General features: G+C 40.1%; 1 protein-coding gene across 1 annotated transcript in view; it reads right to left on the bottom strand.

Annotated features, from left to right (window-relative positions):
• Window positions 1-23,861, bottom strand: part of LOC135463374 (solute carrier organic anion transporter family member 4C1-like) — a 35,599-nt gene extending 11,738 nt beyond the window's left edge. The window contains exons 1-11 of the mRNA XM_064740633.1: window positions 23,827-23,861; window positions 13,660-13,870; window positions 12,221-12,499; window positions 11,485-11,652; window positions 10,336-10,432; window positions 9,544-9,665; window positions 8,461-8,712; window positions 7,587-7,782; window positions 5,998-6,081; window positions 3,329-3,481; window positions 2,483-2,547 (exon numbers count right to left, since the gene is read on the bottom strand). Of these exons, the coding sequence (XP_064596703.1) occupies window positions 2,483-2,547; window positions 3,329-3,481; window positions 5,998-6,081; window positions 7,587-7,782; window positions 8,461-8,712; window positions 9,544-9,665; window positions 10,336-10,432; window positions 11,485-11,652; window positions 12,221-12,499; window positions 13,660-13,861 (1,618 nt within the window). The 5' untranslated portion in view covers window positions 13,862-13,870; window positions 23,827-23,861. The remainder of the gene's footprint in view (window positions 1-2,482; window positions 2,548-3,328; window positions 3,482-5,997; window positions 6,082-7,586; window positions 7,783-8,460; window positions 8,713-9,543; window positions 9,666-10,335; window positions 10,433-11,484; window positions 11,653-12,220; window positions 12,500-13,659; window positions 13,871-23,826) is intronic.
• Window positions 23,862-24,987: the final 1,126 nt, after the last annotated feature.

Genomic DNA, 24,987 nt, shown 5'->3' with positions numbered 1-24,987 from the left:
ATTTTCCAACTGTGTAGGAATGTCTTAGCAGAACTTGTATGGGATTTTCATTTCCGTGTGTATATTGCATCGATACAATTATCGTGGAATTCAATTTTTGAGTAAATTCTGGCTTAGAACAAATGTCATGGAAAATCACTATGCTATATGTATACATACATACATATATATATCACAAATATTCCTTGAAAATAACATGAAGTTTGAAACTGCAGTTGGAATATAACAGAATGTAGAAAGGTTGTAGCTTGATAAACTATTATACAGGTTCATCTTCCAATAGTATACAACAGGCTGACGCAGAAGTGATGGAATTTTAGTTCCAGTTTGCATACATATAATAACTTAGTAAAAACTGTCAGAGAATGTCAGCCTAATTGTACACATAAAATAAATTGATACAATCGTCATGGAATTCCATCTTCTATGTATTTATAATTATAAAATACACTTCCCTGAAGTATGAATGGCTTGTGAAAACATCCCTGGAATTTTCAGCATAATCATTGCATAATGCTTCGTCTGGTCTCGGAACCACTGTGAATCATAAATTACATGGGGTGTCGTAGTCATTCCTGGGACTTTCACTAACATTTACGTGTCATGTTTAATAGAATCCAGATACCACCATGAATCACAAAACGCTTTGCAAATATTCATGGAATCATGAATTATTTACAGCATGAGTTTGGAGAGTATTAGAATCACCATGTATTCTTTTTTTCGCATATATGGTGCACAATGCTTCGTGGTCCCTGGAACCATCACGAATCTGGTATCACATAATGGTTGGTATACATGTAGACAATCCAACATAGTCTATGCACAATAGTTGGCAAGCTTCTGGAACCATGGAGTGAAACACACAACCCATGGGACATGTACAGATTCCTGGAATTTCGGTATCATCCATGTACAATACTTGATAAGCTCCTGGAGCCATAGCGAATTGTGAATCACACAACCCATGGGACATGTAGACATTCCTGGAATTTTCAGCATCATCCATGTATAATACTTGACAAGCTCCTGGAGCCATAGAGCGAATCACACAACCCATGGGACATGTACAGATTCCTGGAATTTTGGTATCATCCATGTACAATACTTGATAAGCTCTTGGAGCCATAGCCAATCGTGAACCACAGAATGTATGAGACATATAGACATTCCTGGAATTTTTAGCATTATTCATGTACAACCCTTGACAAGCTCCTGGAGCCATAGCGAATAGTGAGTTACACAATGCTTGGGACATATAGACATTCCTGGAATTTTCAGCATTATTCATGTACAATGCTTGACAAACCATAACGCATCATGAATCATACAATGCTTGGGACATATAGACATTTCTGGAATTTTCACCATATTCCATGCACAATACCACATAAACTTCTGTAACCATGGCGAAACGTGAATCACATAATGTATGGAACATGCACAGCATTGCTGTAGAAGCTTCGTTGAATTTCAGCCGAATATTGCATACATTGCTTGGCTGAAAGACTCCAAGAACCGTGACGAAATAGGCATCGTATTCATCCAACGCTCAGCAGTGTTTATGCCGAATGCTTGGACAGACCCTTGGAACAATAGCGAATCAAGAACCACATGTCACTTTGTAAAGCATTTTGGCATTGGCTCATAGCATTTTCATTAGCATTTGTGTATAATGATTGGAATGTTCACGGCGAATCAAGAATCACGTCGAGTTTTGCAAATTTTTTCTCTTTGACGCACAGAATTCAGCAGCATTCATCTTCAGCGCTTGATGGGTTCCGGGACGGTTGGAGACGGTTGAAGCAACACACCGAGAGTTCCGACCTAGGTCTGCGGCCGGCCGACAGCCATGCTCATAGGTCGGGGTCCGGGCTTAGCATTACTAACACCTCCCGACTTACACTCTCCCCCATAGAAGGAAGGTTGCGGAAAATAAGTCCAGTTAAGACAAGTACCCTGGATTGTCAACTCCCATTTTCTCTGAGTTGAGGCTTCTATATGATTCAGTATTACTTAGTGGGTCAGTAACTTTGGATCTATTGCTCTCAACTTCTATTGTAGCAATGTCAAGGTTATTCTCCTTGTTTATAGATGGCGCTTTGTAGACAATGCTACCAAGACCGAACAAAAATGTTGATAAAAACTTCACACCAAGAGCAACTAGAAAAAAGTTTCTCCCCATGGTTTCATTGTTGTAAATCCAACAAGATTCGTTCACAGAGCTTCCGCAGCTTTTCTTCCATATCACACAGGCACTATCGATGATTACGCCGAAGAAAATAGGCCCGGGGACTGTTCCTGTTCAAGGGATCAAGGAGAATTCAAAAAATTTTATTCGCCACCTCTTATTTAAGAGTAAAACTGTATTGAGAAAGGAAAATATTCAGGGGATTCAACATATCTCAAGTAAATGCTTTGCATAAAAAAACAGGCTGAAATAATATTTGTAGAATTTACTTTAGTTTTTCTCAACACTTACCCAAAAAGCGAACAAACACCCACATTACACCCACTGCGAACGTTTTATGTGTCACCGGCACGCATCTGTAAAATAATACAAGTATCAATTTTAAGCTAAATTATTTATTTTTTTGATTGTGATTCAACGTTATCATCAAGAATTTTAGCACACACTGTGGCGGTTAGTTTCATGGGTGGAGGAAACCACCCATGAAGTGTCAGCGGCCACAAACGTCAACAGCTCTGATTAGGGTACCGCAAATTTCTAATCGTGGGACGTGTAGCGGCCGGATTCATTGAAACACTGATTGCCTTACAGAAAAATGCAGCCTACACTGGCATACCATGTAAGGTGCTGCTCGTGAGCGGTACATCGACCACAAACGTCACTAGCAAAACTTACCGCAATTTGCTGATCGTGAGAGGGGTAGCGCCCACAAAAGTCGGTAACACTGACTGGCTTACCGGTATAACGGACCCAAAGGTGAGTGAATGAGTGCTTCAGGTTTAACTTAACAATTTTTTCAGTCATATGACGAAGAAGGAGTCCTTAGAGTGTCTGTACGTGTAATGTGTCTTCTTGTTGCAGGACGGGTATCCACCCCTTTTTTATCTAGCGCTGCTTCACTGAGATTACTTACCGAAGGCAAGTACGCCTTCTCCTTGAACTATCTCCTTAATGCTGAACGCCACGCGAGAAGCTATAACTTTCTCTTTTTTAAGGTCTTAGGTGTAACCCGACCCAGGATTGATCCTGGATCTACTACCCCCAAAACGGATTCTCTACCCACTAAAGTGAACAGCATTTACTGACTTACCGTAATGTGCTGCCACAAAAAATGGCAACAGTTTTGAATTAACTTACCGCAAGGTGCTGATCGTAAGAGGTGTAGCGGCCACGAAAGTCAGCAGCATCACGATGAAGAACATGGGTAGGAAGAAATAGAGCATTGGACAGTTCGTTTCACAGACTCCATTCACGGCGGTCTGGTTGACGGAGGACGTACTGTTTATACAGCTGCATGAGTGGTAGTTCTGTGGTAACAAAGAAAATACAGGGGCGCGTAAGGATTCCTATGTAAAAGAGAAAATACAAAGGCGCTTGGGGATTCCTATGTAAAAGAGAAAATACAGGGGCCCGTGAGGATTCCTATGTAAAAGAGAAAATACAGGGGCGCGTGAGGATTCCTATGTAAAACAGAAAACACAGAGGCGCTTGGTGATTCCTATGTAAAAGAGAACAGGGGCTCGTGGGGATTCCTATGTTAAAGAGAAAACACAGGGGTTCGTGGGGATTCCTATGTAAAAGAGAAAATACAGGGGCGCGTGAGGATTCCTATGTAAAAGGGAAAATGCAGGGGTTCGTGGGGATTCCTATGTAAAAGAGAAAATACAGGGGCGCGTGAGGATTCCTATGTAAAAGTGAAAATACAGGGGCTCTCGGGGATTCCTATGTAAAAGAGAAAATACAGAGGCGCTTGGGGATTCCTATGTAAAAGAGAAAATACAGGGGCCCATGAGGATTCCTATGTAAAAGAGAACATACAGGGGCGCGTGAGGATTCCTATGTAAAACAGAAAATACAGGGGCGTGTGAGGATTCCTATGTAAAAGAGAAAATACAGGAGCTCGTGGGGATTCCTATGTTAAAGAGAAAACACAAGGGTTCGTGGGGATTCCTATGTAAAAGAGAAAACACAGGGGTTCGTGGGGATTCCTATGTAAAAGAGAAAATACAGGGGCTCTTGGGGATTCCTATGTAAAAGAGAAAATACAGGGGCGCGTGAGGATTCCTATGTAAAAGAGAAAATACAGGGGCGCGTGAGGATTCCTATGTTAAAGAGAAAACACAGGGGTTCGTGGGGATTCCTATGTAAAAGAGAAAATACAGGGGCGCGTGAAGATTCCAATGTAAAAGGGAAAATACAGGGGTTCGTGGGGATTCCTACGTAAAAGAGAAAATACAGGGGCGCGTGAGGATTCCTATGTTAAAAAGAAAACACAGGGGTTCGTGGGGATTCCTATGTAAAAGAGAAAATACAGGGGCGCGTGAAGATTCCTATGTAAAAGGGAAAATACAGGGGTTCGTGGGGATTCCTACGTAAAAGAGAAAATACAGGGGCGCGTGAGGATTCCTATGTAAAACAGAAAACACAGGGGCTCGTGGGGATTCCTATGTAAAAGAGAAAATACAGGGGTTCGTGGGGATTCCTATGTAAAAGAGAAAATACAGGGGAGCGCGAGGATTCCTATGTAAAAGAGAAAATACAGGGGCGCGTGAGGATTCCTATGTAAAAGAGAAAATACAGGGGCTCGTGGGGATTCCTATGTAAAAGAGAAAATACAGGGGTTCGTGGGAATTCCAATGTAAAAGAGAAAATAAAGGGGCTCTTGGGGATTCCTATGTAAAAGAGAAAATACAGGGGCGCTTGGGGATTCCTATGTAAAAGAGAAAATAGAGGGGCCCATGAGGATTCCTATGTAAAAGAGAACATACAGGGGCGCGTGAGGATTCCTATGTAAAAGAGAAAATACAGAGGCGCTTGGGGATTCCTATGTAAAAGAGAAAATACAGGGGCTCGTGGGGATTCCTATGTTAAAGAGAAAACACAGGGGTTCGTGGGGATTCCTATGTAAAAGAGAAAATACAGGGGCCCATGAGGATTCCTATGTAAAAGAGAAAATACAGGGGTTCGTGGGGATTCTTACGTAAAAGAGAAAATACAGGGGCGCGTGAGGATTCCTATGTAAAAGTGAAAATACAGGGGTTCGTGGGGATTCCTATGTAAAAGAGAAAATACAGGGGTTCGTGGGGATTCCTATGTAAAAGAGAAAATACAGGGGCCCGTGAGGATTCCTATGTAAAAGAGAAAATACAGGGGCGCGTGAGGATTCCTATGTAAAAGAGAAAATACAGGGGTTCGTGGGGATTCCAATGTAAAAGAGAAAAAACAGGGGCTCTTGGGGATTCCTATGTAAAAGAGAAAATACAGGGGCGCGTGAGAATTCCTCTGTAAAAGAGAAAACACAGGGGTTCGTGGGGATTCCTGTGTGAAAGAGAAAATACAGGGGCGCGTGACGATTCTGTTGTAAAAGAGAAACTATAGGAGCGCGTGAGGATTCCGTTGTAAAAGAGAAAATTCAGGGGCACGTGAGGATTCTGTTGAAACGGAGAAACACTTTACTATACGGTGAGTCTGATGTAACAGGAAATACGCAGTTAGATAATGACATATTGTTAATACACCTGCATGAGAGGTAGTTTTGTTGTAACAAAACAAAAATACAGGGGTGCGTGAAGATCCTGATACAAATGTAAATCTGTTGTAACAGAGAAAATGAGCAGGCGTACCAATTTTGAGGCCTCTGAAGAGTTTTGTTGTGAGCCTTCATTAATTTTTTATCAGCAGCAAAAAATGTCGATTTCTATAATCCCAAAAGCAATCTCTAAAACTGCATTTCCGGTTTAGACTTCAGGATCAGAAATGACAATGTGGACTCGGTTCCTGAGCCTCCGATACAATGAGACACTTACCTCTCCAACATTCTCGCTGCATCCCGCGTGACAGGGCGAGAAGTACTGCACTCCATTTGGACCACAAACAGGAAGATAACTCTCCTGAGAACAGTGGCAGTCGACATTACAGTTGGACGAGAGGTCAGGCACGGATGGCGCCGTATGGCTGCAGAAAGATTTATTCATTTATTTAATTAATTGGTGTTTAAAACGTCTAAAAATCGAAGTGGGGATCACTTAATAGACCACTTAAAACTATGCATAAATGTACTTTCATTTATTTTTTATAATTCTTGTGAAGAGAGTTAAAAGCGTTCAAACGTTTGAATTCTAATTTGGGCTTTAAGGACCATGCTATTAGAGATTAGGGACTCTGACGTCACAGGAATTTTTTCCAACTCTAATCACGACATTGAATGTTGGAATAACTCTTTTCGCCCATGAGTAAAAGCCTACTGAGATACTGTTCTCAAAAACTCTTTCCTTCTGGTTCCTAGATACTGTCAGTATGGCTCGTAAAGCCCATCATACAATTTAAATATCTGAATGCCTTTCAACACCCTTCCAAAAAAATAATAAAAAATTAAAAGAAAGTGTTGTTACGCATAGTTTTCAGTTGTCTACCTTACTTCATATTTTAGCTTTCTTTAACTTTAACGCCATGTCAAAGGGTTTTCACTCATATACATGTACAACACTTATACATATATACACGGCAGCCTGGTTGATGGACGAAGGAAACGGGACAGCCAAGAATAAACCACCGCCCTTCGGCAGGTACCCTACAAACCTCCTGACCTAAAGCCGCAGTTGAAACAGCAAGAGCTGGATTCAAACAAACTCTCTCATTAGTCACGATTACAAGAGCTAACAATCGCCTTAACCATCTGAACCATAAATATACCATGGCTGGTGAAGGAAAATCTCAGTGCCAGGAGTAAACCACAGAATCTTGGCACGTTATGCTGGCGAATTTTCCCACGTGTGACATGTGACGTATATATTGGTGGAAGGAAAGAGGTTCCCAGAGAACTTCATGTAACAGTACACGAAATCACATTGTCGACCGCTTACTGCCAACATGGTCATGAGGACAAGCGAAGCTGGGGCATATTGAAAAATAGTTGTTACAAAAGTGTATTAACAGTTAACGCCGGCATTAACTTTAGTCTGGAATAAACCGCCATTAGTTTTGTATTAGACCTTTCCATAAATATCTAAGCTGTGTCTAACTTTTAATACACTTTGGAGCGACTGTACTTTGTCCCTTAATGATACTGAAATCACGTCTCACGTGGCTTGGCGATTGAAAGGGAAACACCTTATCCAATCGCTTCTTCGATGTATTAGATTTATCTCTGCCACAACTTTAATCCAACTGAGGAATACCCTGATTATCTCATATTAACTAATATAATGGTATGGTGTGGTTGCACTACATTCACTACGTAAAGAACGACCAATACACCTTTAGCCACATCTGTGATAATGGGGTCAGCTGTACCTTGAAAGCCCAGAAATACAGAGAATGAATGATGTATAGGTCGTTCTCTACGCAGTGATTATCTAATGTTTTACTGTTTTGCACCAACCACTTATGGGCTTACCCGTTCTCGTATGAGACAGAAATTCCGGCGATCTTTGTCTCATCGCATCTGGCGAACATCGTCGCTGCCGCTGCCATAGAGAGCAGTGACACACATGCGCACAGTCGCAGATTCCCGCGGACTGTGAACTGGAACTTTCGGCAAATCACCCCACCGAGAAGGAAGCCTCCTGTAGCACCAGGAACCGCCATTACACCTGTAACAAATAGGATTATTTTTTATGTATTTTTACAGTTTATCAACCTGTCAAACAAATCAGCTGCATGAAAAACGATTACACATAAAGAAGCCCTATATTCCAGTTCTAGCATGGTTGTCCATCGAATTGAATAAAATCGCCAAGTTGGATATATGACCATTTAACTTTTTAGTTTTAATTAACTTCTGAACTAACATGTTACATCATACTGATTAGATTTACGCACCAACATAACATTCATTGCACCTTCCCGGGCATCTGTTATCTTCCTCCATTTACATGACTTCGTTCTGATTTTTTACTTTAAATAGGTATGCTTTCTTAGCCATTTGGTGATTTGTGTTGACCGCTATTTTAGAAACCGGTCTTATGATTAATGACCTTGACAATCCTTTACGATTGACGACTGGTTTACGGATTTATATTACGACCTTTACATGTATCGCTTACAACTTCTACCACGGAAATTATGTTTTTGACGGCGTTCATTTGTTTGTCTGTGTGTCTTTTTATAAGCAATACTTCACGGAAAGGCTATTGACGGATTATAGTAAAGTTTTGTGCGCAGGTTGGCCTTGAGTTAAGGACCAGTCCATTTAATTTTAACATTCGGTCTGATCGAGTGTTTAATCATCAGAACTCTGTCGAGGGCCATTCAAATAGTCTTACACTCACCCATTAAAATAGCCGAGAAGCCGGCGGTCTGTCCGAACTGGTTCTGGATGAACTTAGCGGTAAATGTGGAGAAGCCGCTGACGACGAGGTTCTCGGAAGATCCGGCCAGGGCCATTAACATAAACGTGGGGTTCTTTAGCAGCATCATAGTGACCTGGGGCAGATCCTTGAAAGAAGATCCAGGTGTCTTCGTTTTTCCCTTACCGGATTGGTGAGCTTCTGAAACACGCGTGGCTCTGATCTCCCGGGCTCCTAGAAATAATAATAATATAGAAATTAAATAACAGTAATTTTCTTTATTCATTTATTTATTTAATTTCAATTTTAATTTTCCACGATGACAATCAAATTCATTATTATTGGATTAAACCACCTTTTAAAACACACTTTTCCGCGTTCGACGTTCACTCCCAGCCAGAGAACAGAGAATCTCCAGCCTTCATTCTACTGGAGAACAAAAGTTGGTCCACTGAGCTTACTGTATGCCCTATATCCATTTACGTGGTCTACTACAATGGCGTGCAGACTGGGCTCACTCTGCGAGTAATAATCTGGGCATTAAAGGTGGACAAACACGTCAGTTGTTCAACACTAGTAAAACATCAGCGCTCTCTACCTACTTGAATAACGTAACTTAGTTTATGTATTTCACTGGGGTTTTACGCTGCACTCAAGAATATTTCTCTTATAGTAGGGCGGCCAGCATTATGTAGGAACAAAATCGAAGAGAACCAGGGGGCGACTCACAAAATGACCATTCGTGGGGTCTCCACGACCGGAGAGGAAGTCAGTATGAGCGTGGATTTGAACTCATATAACATTAGCTAACAATTCACTTATATTGTTATTGAAATCACTGTTGTTATTCGTCTCTCTAGATGGCACTGATGTCTTATGAGTCGCAACATTTGCTTCCTCTTTGTATAGGGCCGGTAAATCATGTTGCCATATAACACACGAAAGTGAGGATGTCACGGACATTATGTTGGAGATTTAGCGGTGTTTTGGATGAAGGGAGTCAATGCGTAGCAGGGGTGGGAGTTGGTAGGAGGAGGTGTTATGGGCGTGACGCGCTATACTCACCAGGTAACTCACGGGGTAAACCCATCAGAAGGACAGACAACAGCAACGCCATCACCATGGAGATAAGGAATCCCAGCCACCACGCTCCTACCCAACCTGGGTCCGATGTGGTAAGTGGTACACTGCACAAAAAAATGTATCAATTGGTTTATTAATTGGCACTTGAGACATGAAACACATTCACCGTCTGAAGGGATTCGAGCCAAAGCTGTGGTGTCTACAGTTGATCCCTGTCTTTACCATGACGATCGGTAACCTGGTGCTCATGTACTGTAACAGCATGGTCAACCTAGCTTGGACGTGGGTCGCCACTGTGCTGGTACCTCAATTATTGCCCAATTCCGACCAATCCGGCCATCTCGACCATTAAAGATATCTATTACACTTTCCGTTTACACCATATGATGCCTAACAGTAGCCTTTTAATATGCACCGTAAAGCCAACCTCAGAATTCAAGTTTTTAAATGAATTTAAGTCTTTCAAAAACGTAAGTAAATCTATTTCTAAATACAGTTTCCTGTGGTGAGTCTGATAAAGACGGATTTTAACTAACTACGGGTTTCGTCGTTTCAATCGTTCTCAGTAACCGTGGACATTTATGTTTTACTCGTGAAGCTGTGATGAAATGAATATTTTTACCTAACGAAGAAGGCTTGATCAGTTCACAAAATAAATTGCCCCTCCCCAAGGCTTTGAAAAAGTATTCACCAAGGGCTAAAACACCATAATTTGCATAAAGACATCAATGGTTTCCAAGAATATTAAAAAAAAAATGAAAAGTAAGTGTTTACCTGGAAACAGTTTCAAAATCCACGTATATATCCACAAGATAGCCCCCGAGTAAATAACCGACGGCAGGTCCTAAAGCGCTGAAGGCGTATAAAATACCTGGAATGAAATGACATGCATTTGAGGAATCTTTTACATTGCCACACAAAACATAACTAAGGAATATAAAAGAACACCGTATAGAAAGCAAAGCCATAACAGCGCGTGAGTGAGGGAATGGTTGGGGTTTAACGTCATACTCAACAATTTTTCGGTCATATGACTACGAAGGAATCCTTAAAGCGTATGTAATGTGCCTCCTTGTCGCAGGACGGATTTCCACCGCTCTCTTATCTAGCTTCACTGTGACGACTCACCGAAGGCAAGTAAGCCGCCCCCGCCCGAGCCATTATACTGATACTATCCCCTTCATGCTGAACGCCAAGCGAGGAAGTTAAAACTTCCTCTTTTAAAGTCTTAGATGTGATTCGACCAAGGATTGATCCTGAATCCACCGCTCCAGAGGCGGACGCTCTACAAATTGTGCTATCCAAGTCGGTCCATAACAGCGACGACAAAGTGATAGTTGGCATATCGTCACACGTAACCCGTGAAGTACGGTCTCTTGTAAATTTACCTCAGATAAGGTTTTGTTCCATCTGTTCATGCAAATGCTTAAATAGTATAGCAAGGCATATTACATCTCTCCATAATGTTAAAGGGCACCGCTCTCCTTTATTACAGTATATGCATCGTTTTATCACACAAAACAGGTGAACAGATGACCACGTTATTTATTGAAACTATATTTGACTTGAATTACTAACGTAATATAATTGTTACGGATTCCCATCCACATACAAACAAACCACTGTCCGCTCTGGAGTTCTTCATTTCAATTCAAATAAACAAATGAAAATTTTCGAAATTGTAAACACAAGTCGGCCTCCAATAAAAAAAAGTATTTATTTATTTTGATTGGTATTTTACACCCAACTAAAGAATATTTCACTTATGGGACGGCTGAAATAAAAATGGAAAATTCGTTTAACACGAATTTCATGAAGAAAATATTTATTCCGATTCAATAATTATAATTTTTTTTTTCATTAGATACCTTATATCGCAAAAGTAATATTGTGAATTTGAGACTGGAGCAGATATATTCTTACCCACATATACCGGGGAATTCTTGGCAGACACACAATCGTCCATGCAGGAAATACCAACGCCATAAAAAGTAGTGCCCCCAAACCCGTGCAGTAGCTGTCCTAGAACTAATACATATAGGTAATAAGATAGATCCGCGTTGTTCGTCTGAATACAAGTCGTAGCGTTGCCTGCAAAGAAGACAAAAAAAAAAACAGGAATCATTTTTAAGGTATATTTTATATCTTTTAATTACCCCTCTATTTTATGCATATTTTCTGTTCATGTCACCCATGAACATATTGTCTTAGCGTTGTACATATACTGTGTCTTCTTGTGGCATGTCACCCCCGCAAGTCACATTTTACTGACACTGTGCCAACCAGTCCTGTTTCGCTGCTCTAACTTCTCAGTGCTGAGCGCCAAGCGATGCAGCAACATGTATTATTTTTAAAGTCTTTGGTATGACCTAAGCCAAGCCATGCATCAACATCATTTAAAGTCTTATATGTATGACCTTACCCGGGTTTGATCCCGGATCTCCCGACTTGGAGGCGCCTAACAAAAAAAAAAAAAAAAAAAAAACCCAAAATATTACGTCAAATCAAAAACTTCTTCATAAATATTTTGTGATAGAGATGAGGCAGTATATATATATTAAACAAAATACTAATCGCAAACACATTACTCAGAATTAATTTGTCCTTAGGAGTTCGTCTAAACTGTCGATGATACCAACGCGTATGGTGAGTACTTTACCTGTAGGGCACATATTCGTTGACCCTTCACCCCACTCATACCGCCCAGTTGTGAAGTGAGGCAGCGCCATGAGAAGCGAGCCAAGGGCCATAACTCCAGCCGACACCGCTAACATCATGTGTTTATGGCCTCGCAGGGCATAGTAGGTGATTGGCAGGACGAGAATTCCAGCAGAGATATCATAGGCGCTAGAGATGATTCCGACACGAGAACTGGGAAGACCGAACCGTCGCTCGTATGACGTCGTATTTACGTTGTTTATGCCGTTCACGACAAAACCTATTAAAGGAAAATTCCAGACATCTATAGTAAATAGTGCTATCAAAAAGCATTATGCTCTGGTATAGAAAAACACAAGGAAATATCTGTTTTCAATTTTTTAAAGAAACAAGACAGAGCTGAGATCAAACTTATCACATTGTAATGTCATGCGGTCACAACTGATAACCTTGGCCCATATTCAAAAAGCGACGCAAGACATTTTCTTATCGAACATTTGTCGTACGATATTTTGCACGTCACTATTACCATATGTGCAATTATCGCACATGCACGGCATCTTTGTGAAACTACCCCAAGCACTCATTCACTCACTCACTCACTCACTCTTTGTAAAGCTGGGCCAAGGTTTGCTTGTCAAAATACACGAGAGCTTAAAAGGAAAGGCAACAAATAAAATAACTTCAGTTATTGCGGAAGAGGGTTGGAAAGAGAACTGAACGGCCACATACGTTTTTTCTGACGTGCTTATTAACTCTGAAAATCAACTTTTAATCAGGAATTTTTACGGGTCATTTGGATACGCCATGTTAGAGTAACTTTAAACACGTTGTTGCGTCATATGGTTCCTCACGATCATACGGTTAATAGGGAAAAAAAAAAGGGTCCGGACGGCGCAGACAGAAACAGCTGCGTTCTCAGGTTATTGAAATATCTCGCGCCTGATTTGTTAAAACTGATAACATGACGGGGCTGCACATTGTCTCAATGCACCCAATTTTCCTTATTTTCAACTGCGAAATCTGGGTTGTACTACATCATAAAAACAAAAGGATATGCCGTTCAAATTTCCCGTGGGATACTTATGGATGCATACATACATATGGCCAAGTCCTGTCTTCTCTTTTAAGCATACTGTGTTCAAAGCTGTTCAAAACCCGGCTTTGGACAGGAAATTTGTGAATTCCCCAGCTCACATTGCGGACAATATGCGACAATAAATTGTCGACAGTTCAAATCATCAGTTGCTCAGTCTGAAGTTCGTGGAATACCATCAATATGTTGTTGCTATCAGTGCGTGACATGTGAGAAAGTTCATCTGTAACTTGCCAATGGTCGGTTGTATTCCTCTGACACTTTATCCACAATATAGACCGCCCTTGTATAAGTGAATTTTTTAATACCGCGTTAAGTACACAATCAAATAAATAAATACTTACTCTGTATGAAGGTAAAGGCGCTGAGTAAAACACACAGACATTTAGGGTTGTTGAAAATCTGCATCCATTTGGGGCGATACTTTCTGTATCCAAACCGAAAATCCATAGCACTGTCACTTTCCAAATCAGCGTACTTTTGCTTTTTGACATCTGCGTTGCTGTGTGGAACATGTCCATTGGTGGATGCAGGTTGTGTGCCCATCTTAGTTCACTGTTAATAAACATGATTGAGATGCAGTTTGTTGCTCATTACAGGTCAATATTAATGATACCATAAACTTAAAAAAATCAATCTCGAATACATTTGCATATTTATAAAATGAATAAACAATCGTGATTTTTGGGAAGGATTGACAAGAGCCAAGATGAATTTAAAATAAAAGACAATAAATAACATATCATTCGTTATTTCAGATGAGGGATGGAAACAGAACTAAACGGCAATGACCATTTCGCTGTGAAGTGTTTGGTGACTCTATAAATCAACTTTCAGTCTGCATTTCTTACTAGACCATGGTATAAGCCATGTTAGAGAAATCAGAAACATCATGTGGCGTCAACCGCACCCCACGTCCGTATAGATGGCTAAAAGATAAACACAACCGCTGCGGTTGCCTAATGGTTAGAGCGCCCTCGTCGAAATCTGGAGACCCCGGGATAAAACCCAGACCGGGGCATACCAAAGATTTTAAAAATGCTAGTTCCTGCTGTCTTGCTTGGGCTCATCACTGAGAGGTTAAAACAAGGAAACATGACTGGTTGGCCCGGTGTCACTACAATATGACTGGGTGTGGTGTCATGTCTGGTGTCTTCGGCGTGATACTTCAGTGGCAGCAGCACTTTACCGGCATGGATTCGCCCAACCAGAAGACACAATATATGTACACACACCTAATGACTCCTCGTCGTCATATGAAAAACTGCTAAATACGACATTAAACCCCATACATATGTACATGTATACATTCATCCATACATTCATCCATCCATACACACATACATACATTAAAACACAAACGTTGTCACAAATCGTGACGTTGGGCGCATTATGAAACGGGCGCATCGGAAGTAATTTGAAAGTGGTGAGAGGCCGACTAGGCCCCGGAAGCTCCGGGATGCTTGACGGATGGATATGCCCTGAGATCGCGGTTTTTATTCTTCACGATGGACCCATAGTAGTTCAATGTACTTATACGGCATACCGTGCACGTGTGTGTGTGTGCCTTTATTTTACTGGTCGCCACTGGATTGGTTCGACTTTAATTTTGATTTATTTCTTTATTTATTTCTTTTTTACGCTTTTTATATATGATGAATAGCGGTACCGGCCATACTGCTTCCGACAAATATGTTTAAACTAGGAAAGCCTACCTCTCCATTGTAAGCAATCAGAGTCGACCCCGTGAACTTTCATGGGTAAACCTAATGTATGTTCGATGGGTGGTGTTGCTCAATACCATGCATATAAAATATGTAGGCGTCAGTGTACTCTACCGTTGCCATGGGACACAGAACTGGTGTTGCTCAATACCAACAGACGTAGGCGTCAGTGTACTCTACCGTTGTCATGGGACACAGACAAAGCAGTATACAGCAGTGTTGAGCTGTTCGCAATATTGTCCTGCCTATATTTACACTTTACAGGTTTCTTTTTAAGTCTACATCTCAGGCTATTCATGTGCATATATTAAAGGTGTGCTCTAAATCTATGAAGATTAGCTATTCCGACAGACGGAAAGATGAACTTATTTCTTCATTTATTTGAATTGATTGTTTGAATTGAAGTTCTCAAACCAGACAAAGATTCTTATGAATAAACCAAAAAGGAAAACCAAAAAAAAAAACCCAAAAAAAAAAAAAAACATATCAACGAATTGTATTTCTCTGTACAGAATAAAGTCCTTTTCCGTATTTTTGTTACATACTTGTAACCACGGCATTATTCTTTTCTATGCACCAAATCCCTATAGGTGTATTTACCACGTGACAGCGGCGTTACTATGGAAACATCATGCAGCCACAAGGTAAACAGACCAGGCGATACTAAAAATAGAAAAAGCTTCAGCTCGGGTTTTGTTTTAGAGCACAGATAACGATGTTGAATTAAACGGATAGCAGCCGTAGTTATAATTAGAAATTAGTGATCTTTTTATTTATCAATAAGACGTCAGTTTCATAAGACAGTGGTATTTTCATGAAAAACAACGATTCGGCACAAATGGGGAATCTCTATATGATTGACAAACGGCGATGTCTTTGATAAAAACACCGGGTGGTCTTCAGATGGCGTCTTCCAAGTCTCACAACGAAGCCTTGTCTAAAACAAAGTAAGCTTATGAAGTTTAAAGTTACAATTTAGAACAAAATAGACTTACTCTAATTACATTTTCATTGCAATGCGTGATATAGGCGCTCAAGATAGCATTATATATCTTGGTGTTACGTGTCACTGATGAAAGGCAATTTTGATAGTGTGTAAGACTGACAGAATAAAAGAAACATAAAAGAGTGTAAATAGCAGGATGCATAAAACAAAATCTGAAAACGCCAACGAATATATGAAAATATTCTACGTCTATATACATGCCCTCGCGTACATCTTAAGGCTAGCTGTGCATCAGTTTCCGGAAATTCGCCACTGTGGTCAAACATGAAAGATGCAGCTATGCTATTTCAACGACGTGACAAAAATTATTTACATATGTCATGAGTTGAAGACAACAAACAAATTTCGATTATTTCGTGTCTCAGGCAGCCATAACGGCAGCATATCCGAACTTTTTTCGTGTACACGGCAAACAGTTCATTCTATTTATCTATTTGATTAATATTTAGCGCCACACTGATTTATTTCATTTATTTATTTCATTGATGTTTTACGCCATACTGAAGAATATTTCACTTATAAGACGGCGTCCAGCATTATGGTGAGAGGAAAGCGTTCAGAGCCCGGGGAAAACCCACGACCCTCCGAAGGTTGTTGCCAGACCTTCCCACTTACGGCCGGAGCGCCACACTGAAGAGGTGTTCGCTTATATATGGTGTTGGTCAAGTTTGTGAGTGGAGGAAAAGGTAGTGCCAGGAATTAACCACCCCCTTTCGCCAAGCAGGTACTTGACGAATAGTCTAAGTTAAAACCGAAGCAGCGAGAACGGGATTCGAACACGCGACCTCACTGTTTAAGTGTCTGGCAGTCACAGTGTTTTATCAGAGCTAGCGAAGGTCCCTATATCTACACGAAATTTGCCTTTCAGTGAACATGCATGGACGCACAGAACTTTAACCACAACACGTTCAGCCATGTACGAAGCAAACGCATGAACGTGAACAGGCAATTATCGACTTCTGAACTGATTTACAGGACAAGGGAAACTAACACCCTGAATGCGATGGCCGTTATGTTGTTTGTGTCTACTGTAATTGAGTTGGGGTTGAGCGGAATATACCAAAGGTTGCTTATTCACAAAACATGGCGTAAGTGATATTATGGGACGGAAACGTTTGAAAACAATGAAACTGTGTCCAGATAATTCACTAATCAACGGTAAATTTTTTTGAGGCATTATGTCTACCTTTCGGATACATTTGACAAACTAATGCCGTCGCGAGACTCACAGAACACCAGAAAGTACAGATGAGTGCAAAATTAGCGAAGAAAAGCGTTCTTTCTAAAATCGGTAAAACTTCCGACCTTGTCTTTCTGTATACACATGTAGTAGCATATGACGGGGCTTGGATCAATACGAGGGTCCGTGGTGGCAATTTATTTATTTATTTGATTTGTGTTTTACGCCGCACTCAAGAATATTTCATTTATATGCGACGGCGGCCAGCATTATGGTGGGAGGAAACCGGGCAGAGCCTGGTGGAAACCCACGACCATCCACAGGTTGCCTTCCTGTGGACCTTCCCCACAGGCCTTCCCACGTACGGCAGGAGAAGAAGCCAGCATAAACTGGACTTGAACTCACAGCGACCTCACCGGTGAGAGACCCCTAGGTCACTACGCTGCGCTAGCGTGCTAACCAAATGAACAACTGAGGCCCCTGTAGTGGCAAGTAGGCTAACACGGCGCATATCTTCGACCAAGCTGTTCATTTTGTTGTGCACGCGCGTGTATAAACATACCGTTTTTGGAAGAGCATAGGGGTGGGGTATACATGTTTGCCATGGATGTTCACTGAACCGTTACCAGATTGTAGAGAGTGTGAAATACACACGGATTATCAAGGCGGTGCGTGATCCGCGATGATGTAATAACATCGAGTTGTCTGAGGTCGGGTGTCGGGCTCGGCTGATGCGACAGCCCGACCTCTGACAACGAGATGTTGATACAACTTCGCGCAACATGCACCGTCTTAATGATCTATTTATCATATACATCTTCATTCAACGAAATCAACAAAGAAATGACAAAGTTACAAGTTCAACCATGGTGCCGAGGTGCCCGATCACGTCACTCGTAAAACCGCAAACAAGCGTAGTTCGTAATAAATATTAAATTACTCAAGGGAAAGTGAATGCAGACATTAAAACTGATTAACGCTTATTAGGAAATAGTCCAAAATTTTCTACTCGAAGATGTCTGACGAATAACGATAGTCTTCAGCAATATCACCACGTTTTCATTCGGAATCACTACGCCAGACGGAATCCCCATAAACAGTGCTGACGTCACCGTGCAGCTTTGCAGCACCAAAACGGATGAATCAAATGTCGAACTGGAATATGACTGAACCAACTTGAATAAAAAATACGATTACTGCAGTTCTCAACAAATTTCATCTTGGAACGAATTCGCAGGATCGCCGGGAACATTTTATTTCTCATATGATTGTCAGCATTGCACATCCCAAATGTAGTTATGGGGTTTCCCCAGCAGACGGCGCAAACAAGGTCAGGGTGTTCAAAGTAGTCCCCCAATGAGTGCTGACGTCATCATCTGATACAAAACTTTGTAACGGTATCAGATGTCTTGTATCGGATGCCGTAGATAGATAGGTATATATATGATAAATATATATATATGGTAATATTATATACATATATGTGTGTTTATTCTCTCGCACCTGTCAAATACCCGTCAGATAATGATGTCTGGGCACTCCTGTTTTCTCAACTCATAAACCTTCAAAACTACCTTCATTCATTATAGGTCAGAAATTCTTTAAAATGGTGTTGAACACCGATCAAATAAATAAATTATACACAAATAAGACATGACAAATATTATACTCTAAACATGATTAACAGTATTTGCATGAAATATGGACATGCGAATTGTTATGTGTCCATTCATGAAAACCCCCATGGCAAATATAAATGTACTAGAGCTGTTCTCAAATGAATAATGCCACAAACTGATATAACAATTTCTTCATACATAAGTTTTCTCTAGAATGCAATCACACAAGATTTTGTCATTAGACTTCGCAGTTGTTTGAAAACATCCGTACTCTATGACATACAGCTTCTATGGCGTCTTATAAGCTGCGTATAGGCATACTTAGGCTCACATGTGCTTTCATTTATGCAACAAAACAGACACACTCCAAGGGCAAGATTTTTTGGCAAAATTATAACCAGGTCAACATATGTTGTGAAAACCATTAAATATACAGTGTATATGAAGAAAAGGACGAAATAATAGAGAGGCATATGTATAGATATTCTACGTGCCGAGTTCAATAGTTGTATATAGATACTGAGGTGACTTCCTACATTTTTTCCGCAGGCGTATATAGGCTAATGCATACATAAAAGACTACTGTGGGTTTACGCCTGGCTGATTAGAAACACTGGCCTACATATAGACTAGTCAAAATGTGAATAAAAAAAGTACATACAAGCCGAGATATTAGCGTATATAACGGCAGCCTTGCTTTGAAAACAAAACGCCGGTACAATTACAATAATTACAATACAACGTGCCCCAGGGTAAAATTGGCTCTACATATGAAAGTGTTGTTGTTGTTCTTGAAAACGAACATACCACTGAGATAGTTTAGATACCATTGAGACGAACATACCAGATATTTATTTATGTTATTTACTTATGTATTTATTTATTTATTTATTTGATTGGTGCTTTACGCCGTACTCAAGTATATTTCACTTATACGATGGCGGCCAACATTATGGTGGGAGGAAACCGGGCAGAGCCCGGGGGGGAAACCCACGACCATTCGCAGGTTGCTAGAAGACCTTCCCACTTACGGCCGGAGAGGGGGTAGTTTACCTTTGCCCGTGCCTTTCCTACTGAATAATGAGGAGACTAAATAAATAAAAAAAAACATAAATAAACGCTAATGTGCAGCAGATTTCCAGCGATTTCCTGTGACTGTTCATTTGCATGTATATGCCGCTGTGGCGTGTATATAATATTTTCTTTTTTAGTAAGAAGATAATTTATAATAGGCCTGTATTAGTAATGCGATTGGCTCAATTGTTTCTACTTGGATATAGGAGATGTTAAGGGATCAATTCAAATGGTTAGACGAATAATAAAACTAACGGAAACCTAACTACATGCATATAACTGACGTCAAACCCTTGTCAGATTGGTGGCTGTCTGACCCTGAGGTGTCTGACTCTGAGGTAGCTGGTTCGAAACGCGGACTGGCCTAATTCAGTATATTTATTCTCAGAAAACAATAACATTCCATCACTGTACGACTGTTACGAGAACATATTTTGTGCTATATGGGGCTGTAAGGTTTATAATGGATAGTACCCTACAATGGATAGATCTGTTAAACAGACATTGCTATACCCTGTACTCGCCATGTGTTAACCAGTTTCGACAAATGCAGTAAATCGAGAAAGTAAAATCAATGAACCAGGCAGGACTTCCCTAGATTTGTTTTGACGCGTACCCTGTATACAGACAGCATGTACTGCTATACACATGGCGACTCAGTGTGCTGTATGTACACAAAACATATATATTAAAATATAACAATATATATATATATATATATATATAATTGTTATATGTATGTAACACATACAGTTATCGCAAAATTCAGCCATTCACATATGTTATAGACTTCACAAACGGTCACATAAGGCGTCGCCAACCGCTTATTGTCAGTAGTAAATCCCCACGACTCATACAGTGGGAATTCTTCCCTCTCTAAGTACTGGGCATTTGAGTTGGTTTAATTCTACGCATTGGGAGCATATAACTTTCAGTTTTTGCTAAAAAATTGAAGTTTAAATTCCTGAACGAAAATCAAGTTTATTTATTTATTTATTTCAACTGTATTATTTGCGTATATAAAATTGTGGAGTGTTCGTGTTATCTCTGGTGCGATGGGGGTTTTCATAGGAGTTTTCAAGTTTAGCTGTTAAGGTGAGGTAAGAAAACATAGGGAAAACTAAACCGATCTGTGGTCAACTCAGAGCCTAATTTAAGTCTACATGTGATACAGTATAACCCCTGGAGCATTAAAAGGTAAGTGTATTGCCCGCAAGTGTTTACCCAAGGGCAGACAAAAAAAAAAAAAAAAAAAAAAAAACAACAAGAAAAGAAACAAAACACCGTAACGTTCTCATTACAGACCTGCCGCGTGATAGTAGAGTGTATTTTGTTATTATAACATAAGGCTGCGTCATAACCAGCATAATATCCTGATAGCCTAATTTTGTCTTTCCGCTGCTTTACTACAATATGTGTGCTATACTTAAAAGAATAATCTGCCGCGATAACACAGCAATGCGCTATACCGGCAGTATAGCAAAATACATTGTAGCATTACTCAGACAGCACCGTTGGTGTTATATTTAGTTTATTTTAGTTCATTTATTTTTTTTAGTGTACACGGTACTCAGTAGAAGGGTGGCCTCTTAATGTTGCTTGGTTTTCATCAGATGTAGTGAGCACTGCGTCGTAAGTGTGCTGGGATGGGGCTGGGGGCGTGTAAAGTAAAAAAGAAAAAAAAAATGCTTGGCACGGGTCGTCTGAGTGCCATTTCTAACGTAACAATGTGTTTTAATATAAAAACAAAACATGCTGCTTCGTGATTTAATCCAACATTTAGCACAATATAGATAGGTTGCATGTGTTGTTCAGTGGAGCGAGACCAGGTTATACATACTCTGCAGTTTTGTACATACTCTTGAGGTTTTTAAGATGATAACGTATACATATTAAACCAAGTGAAACGTCTTCACTAAACCAAAGAAAAAACAACAACAAAAAAAACAAAAAAAAAAATAGTCTTTTAATTTTAACAGAAAAATCTGTTGTCTGAGTTATGCTAGAATGTATTCTGCTATTGCACATGTAACAGAATATATCCTGTTTAATTCATCAAGATTGTTTTAGACTTGCAGGATATTATGTTGAATATAACACAACATTTAATATGTTTTAATAACTGAATACATTCTAGCATCACTCGGGCAACAGACTTTCGATTAAAACTAACAGAATCATATACTGAGTGTTGACAACAAGAAGCTATGCTATAAACATGTAGTCTGTCTGTCCTTGACTTTAATTATATCGTTATGGTTTAAGGATATCATATTTGTTGTCACAAGGGAGCACAGCCTTCAGGAAGATATCATGCTATGTACAGTCTATCTGTGGACGGCATTATTGCCAGATCTATATGTTAGAGCAAGCGAATACAGTTTATAGTAAGATGTCGTGAAACAGGCTATCTGTCGACGACATTATACAGGCTCTATATGTTAAAGAAAGCGAATACAGTATATAGTAAGATGTCGTGAAACAGGCTATCTGTTGAAGACATTATACAGGTTCTATATATTATAGTAAGCGAATACAATTTATAGTAAGATGTCGTGAAACAGGATATTTGTGGACGACATTATTGCAAGATCTGTATGTTAAAGCAAGCTAAAACAGTTTATGTTAGATGTCGTGAAACAGGCTATCTGTTGAAGACATTATACAGGTTCTATATATTATAGTAAGCGAATACAGTTTATAGTAAGATGTCGTGAAACAGGATATCTGTGGACGACATTATTGCAAGATCTGTATGTTAAAGCAAGCTAAAACAGTTTATGTTAGATGTCGTGAAACAGGCTATCTGTTGAAGACATTATACAGGCTCTATATGTTACAGTAAGCGAATACAGTTTATAGTAAGATGTCGTGAAACAGGCTATCTGTCGAAGACATTATACAGGCTCTATATGTTAAAGCAAGCGAATACAGTTTATAGTAAGATGTCGTGAAACAGGCTATCTGTCGAAGACATTATACAGGCTCTCTATGTTAAAGAAAGCGAATACACTTTATATCTTTGCATGGAAAACATGCTAAAATCGATGGCATTAGTGGAACTGGAGGCCCCAATTCTTTAGCAATAAGAGAGCTTGAGATCAAACTTTTTTGTCGCTAAAGGTCATAAAAGTTCTAATGTATCATGCGGGGCAACTTTTCAAGATCACCTGTCTCGCAGTATATGTACGTTTCCAGTATATGGAAAGAGATGTCATTTGTTCCCTAAGAACAAATAACATCTCTTTCCAACAGGAACTTCTTACGTTCACAACCATTCAGTTCCGCAGTTTTCCCGTCGTTCATTTTCTTTATGAATTTAGGTGAAACTTTTTTCAGACGCCCATGTTATTGTAAATGGAATCAAAAACTAGTTTATCTAACGGTTCTGATAGATGGTTCACATGGTGCAGCAGGGCATCTCTCTACTTTTTGAAACTAAAGAGTTCGAACTCCAAATTCCCTTTTGGGTTCTTTTCACCAAATATGTTGATATGATGTTCTATGGGGCTCTGATATAGGACGGCGGTGAGTGTAAACGACATATACTCGAAGAATATCATAGTAGGTATCGTAGTTTGTGTATAAAATTTACCTCGATTGATGTTAAATGAAATAATAATGTTGAGACTTTTCTTCCCGTGATTGCTACTTTCGATTCGATGGAATTTTTTATAGTCTGGTTCTGAGATATGCGCTCTGATAGACTCTGACTGTTATCCCTTAAAGTTAGTCCACACCCACCGTAGTGGTAAACGAACGGGGCCCTGGGGTTGATCGATCGGGAATGGGCAGAGCGAACCGTGTATAGTGCAGTATGTATAGACTGTCATGGTCTCCGTCACCCATGCATATCTGGCCTAGCGACGAACAACAAAGGAAGACGGGGAAACATAAGATTGACCTACCTATATATTTGTGCAGGGAATGGCCGTCCTTTTTTTCGTCGAGTTATCTGCAATACATACGCCTTCACCTCCAGCTGTACTTAGACTACTGGCTGGACGAGACTAGATTTGTGAGACCCCTACGGACACAGGTGTACGGCTACTTCAAGCACACACCTGCCCTGTCTGAGGCGTACTGTTGGCTCAGGTAACCAGTCCAGGCGTATCACGGGGCTGCTAATCAATGTCCCGCTACAATAATGTATACCTGACGGCTGGACAATGCCCGTTCTCATGCTGGGAAGTCTGTCCGTGCCCGTCCCACGCGCTTCTTTGATGGGGCATGGGTGATAGTGCGGTTCACTCGCTGAACAAGTAAAATCGTATTTGCACAATACGCGGGTGTATGTCGCGTTTCTGGGACGACCGACTGTATTGCATTGTGGGAATCGTTCCACGAAATGATAAAGAAAAAATCATATATATATATATATATATATATATATATATATATATATATATATTATATATATATATATATATATAATATGGAGGAGGAAATCGCGCAGTCTCCTAACGTGCATATACTAGTTTACATGGAGATTCTATTACGTGGAATGACTTGCGCCAAGGCAATATGACGCGTTTTAGAGATTCAGGAAACAATTTAGTTATAATCAACAATGCTCAATTCAACTATCGCCAGACTGTTGTGGCTTACACTCACGGCAATGAGTTCAATGGTGTCGAAACAAGCTTATTGCAGTTTAACATTATGAATTGTATTGTGTGAGTCTATGCATCGGAAAACGACATTCGTATACCAGCCGTCAAGACGTCCGAGTTCAATAAATGCAATTCCCAAAACGACTGATAACACAAACCACCAAACAAACTGAGAAAGTAGGACGGAATCATGCAAAAGAAAAGCAGTCAACAGTTTTCAGTGATGTTGAAAAGACTCAAGGCATGTTCTAGGCGACTGTGTAAAATCAGTTTTCAAACCGTGTTTGAATTTAAGTTGTTGATAACAAAATGTGTGTCTCAGTCGCGCCTTGATTGCTACTGTTCATATATCCAACGTGGCGACCTAATTTAACACGATGAATATACAGCCCCAAGCTGAATAAAAACACAATCATGCGGCAGAACGGCAGAGATTCTGAACGCTCTGTTCATATT

Source organism: Liolophura sinensis, chromosome 3 (genome assembly GCF_032854445.1).
Source record: "Liolophura sinensis isolate JHLJ2023 chromosome 3, CUHK_Ljap_v2, whole genome shotgun sequence".
NCBI classification, from domain to species: domain Eukaryota; kingdom Metazoa; phylum Mollusca; class Polyplacophora; order Chitonida; family Chitonidae; genus Liolophura; species Liolophura sinensis.
This window is presented reverse-complemented; position numbering and strand designations above follow the sequence as displayed.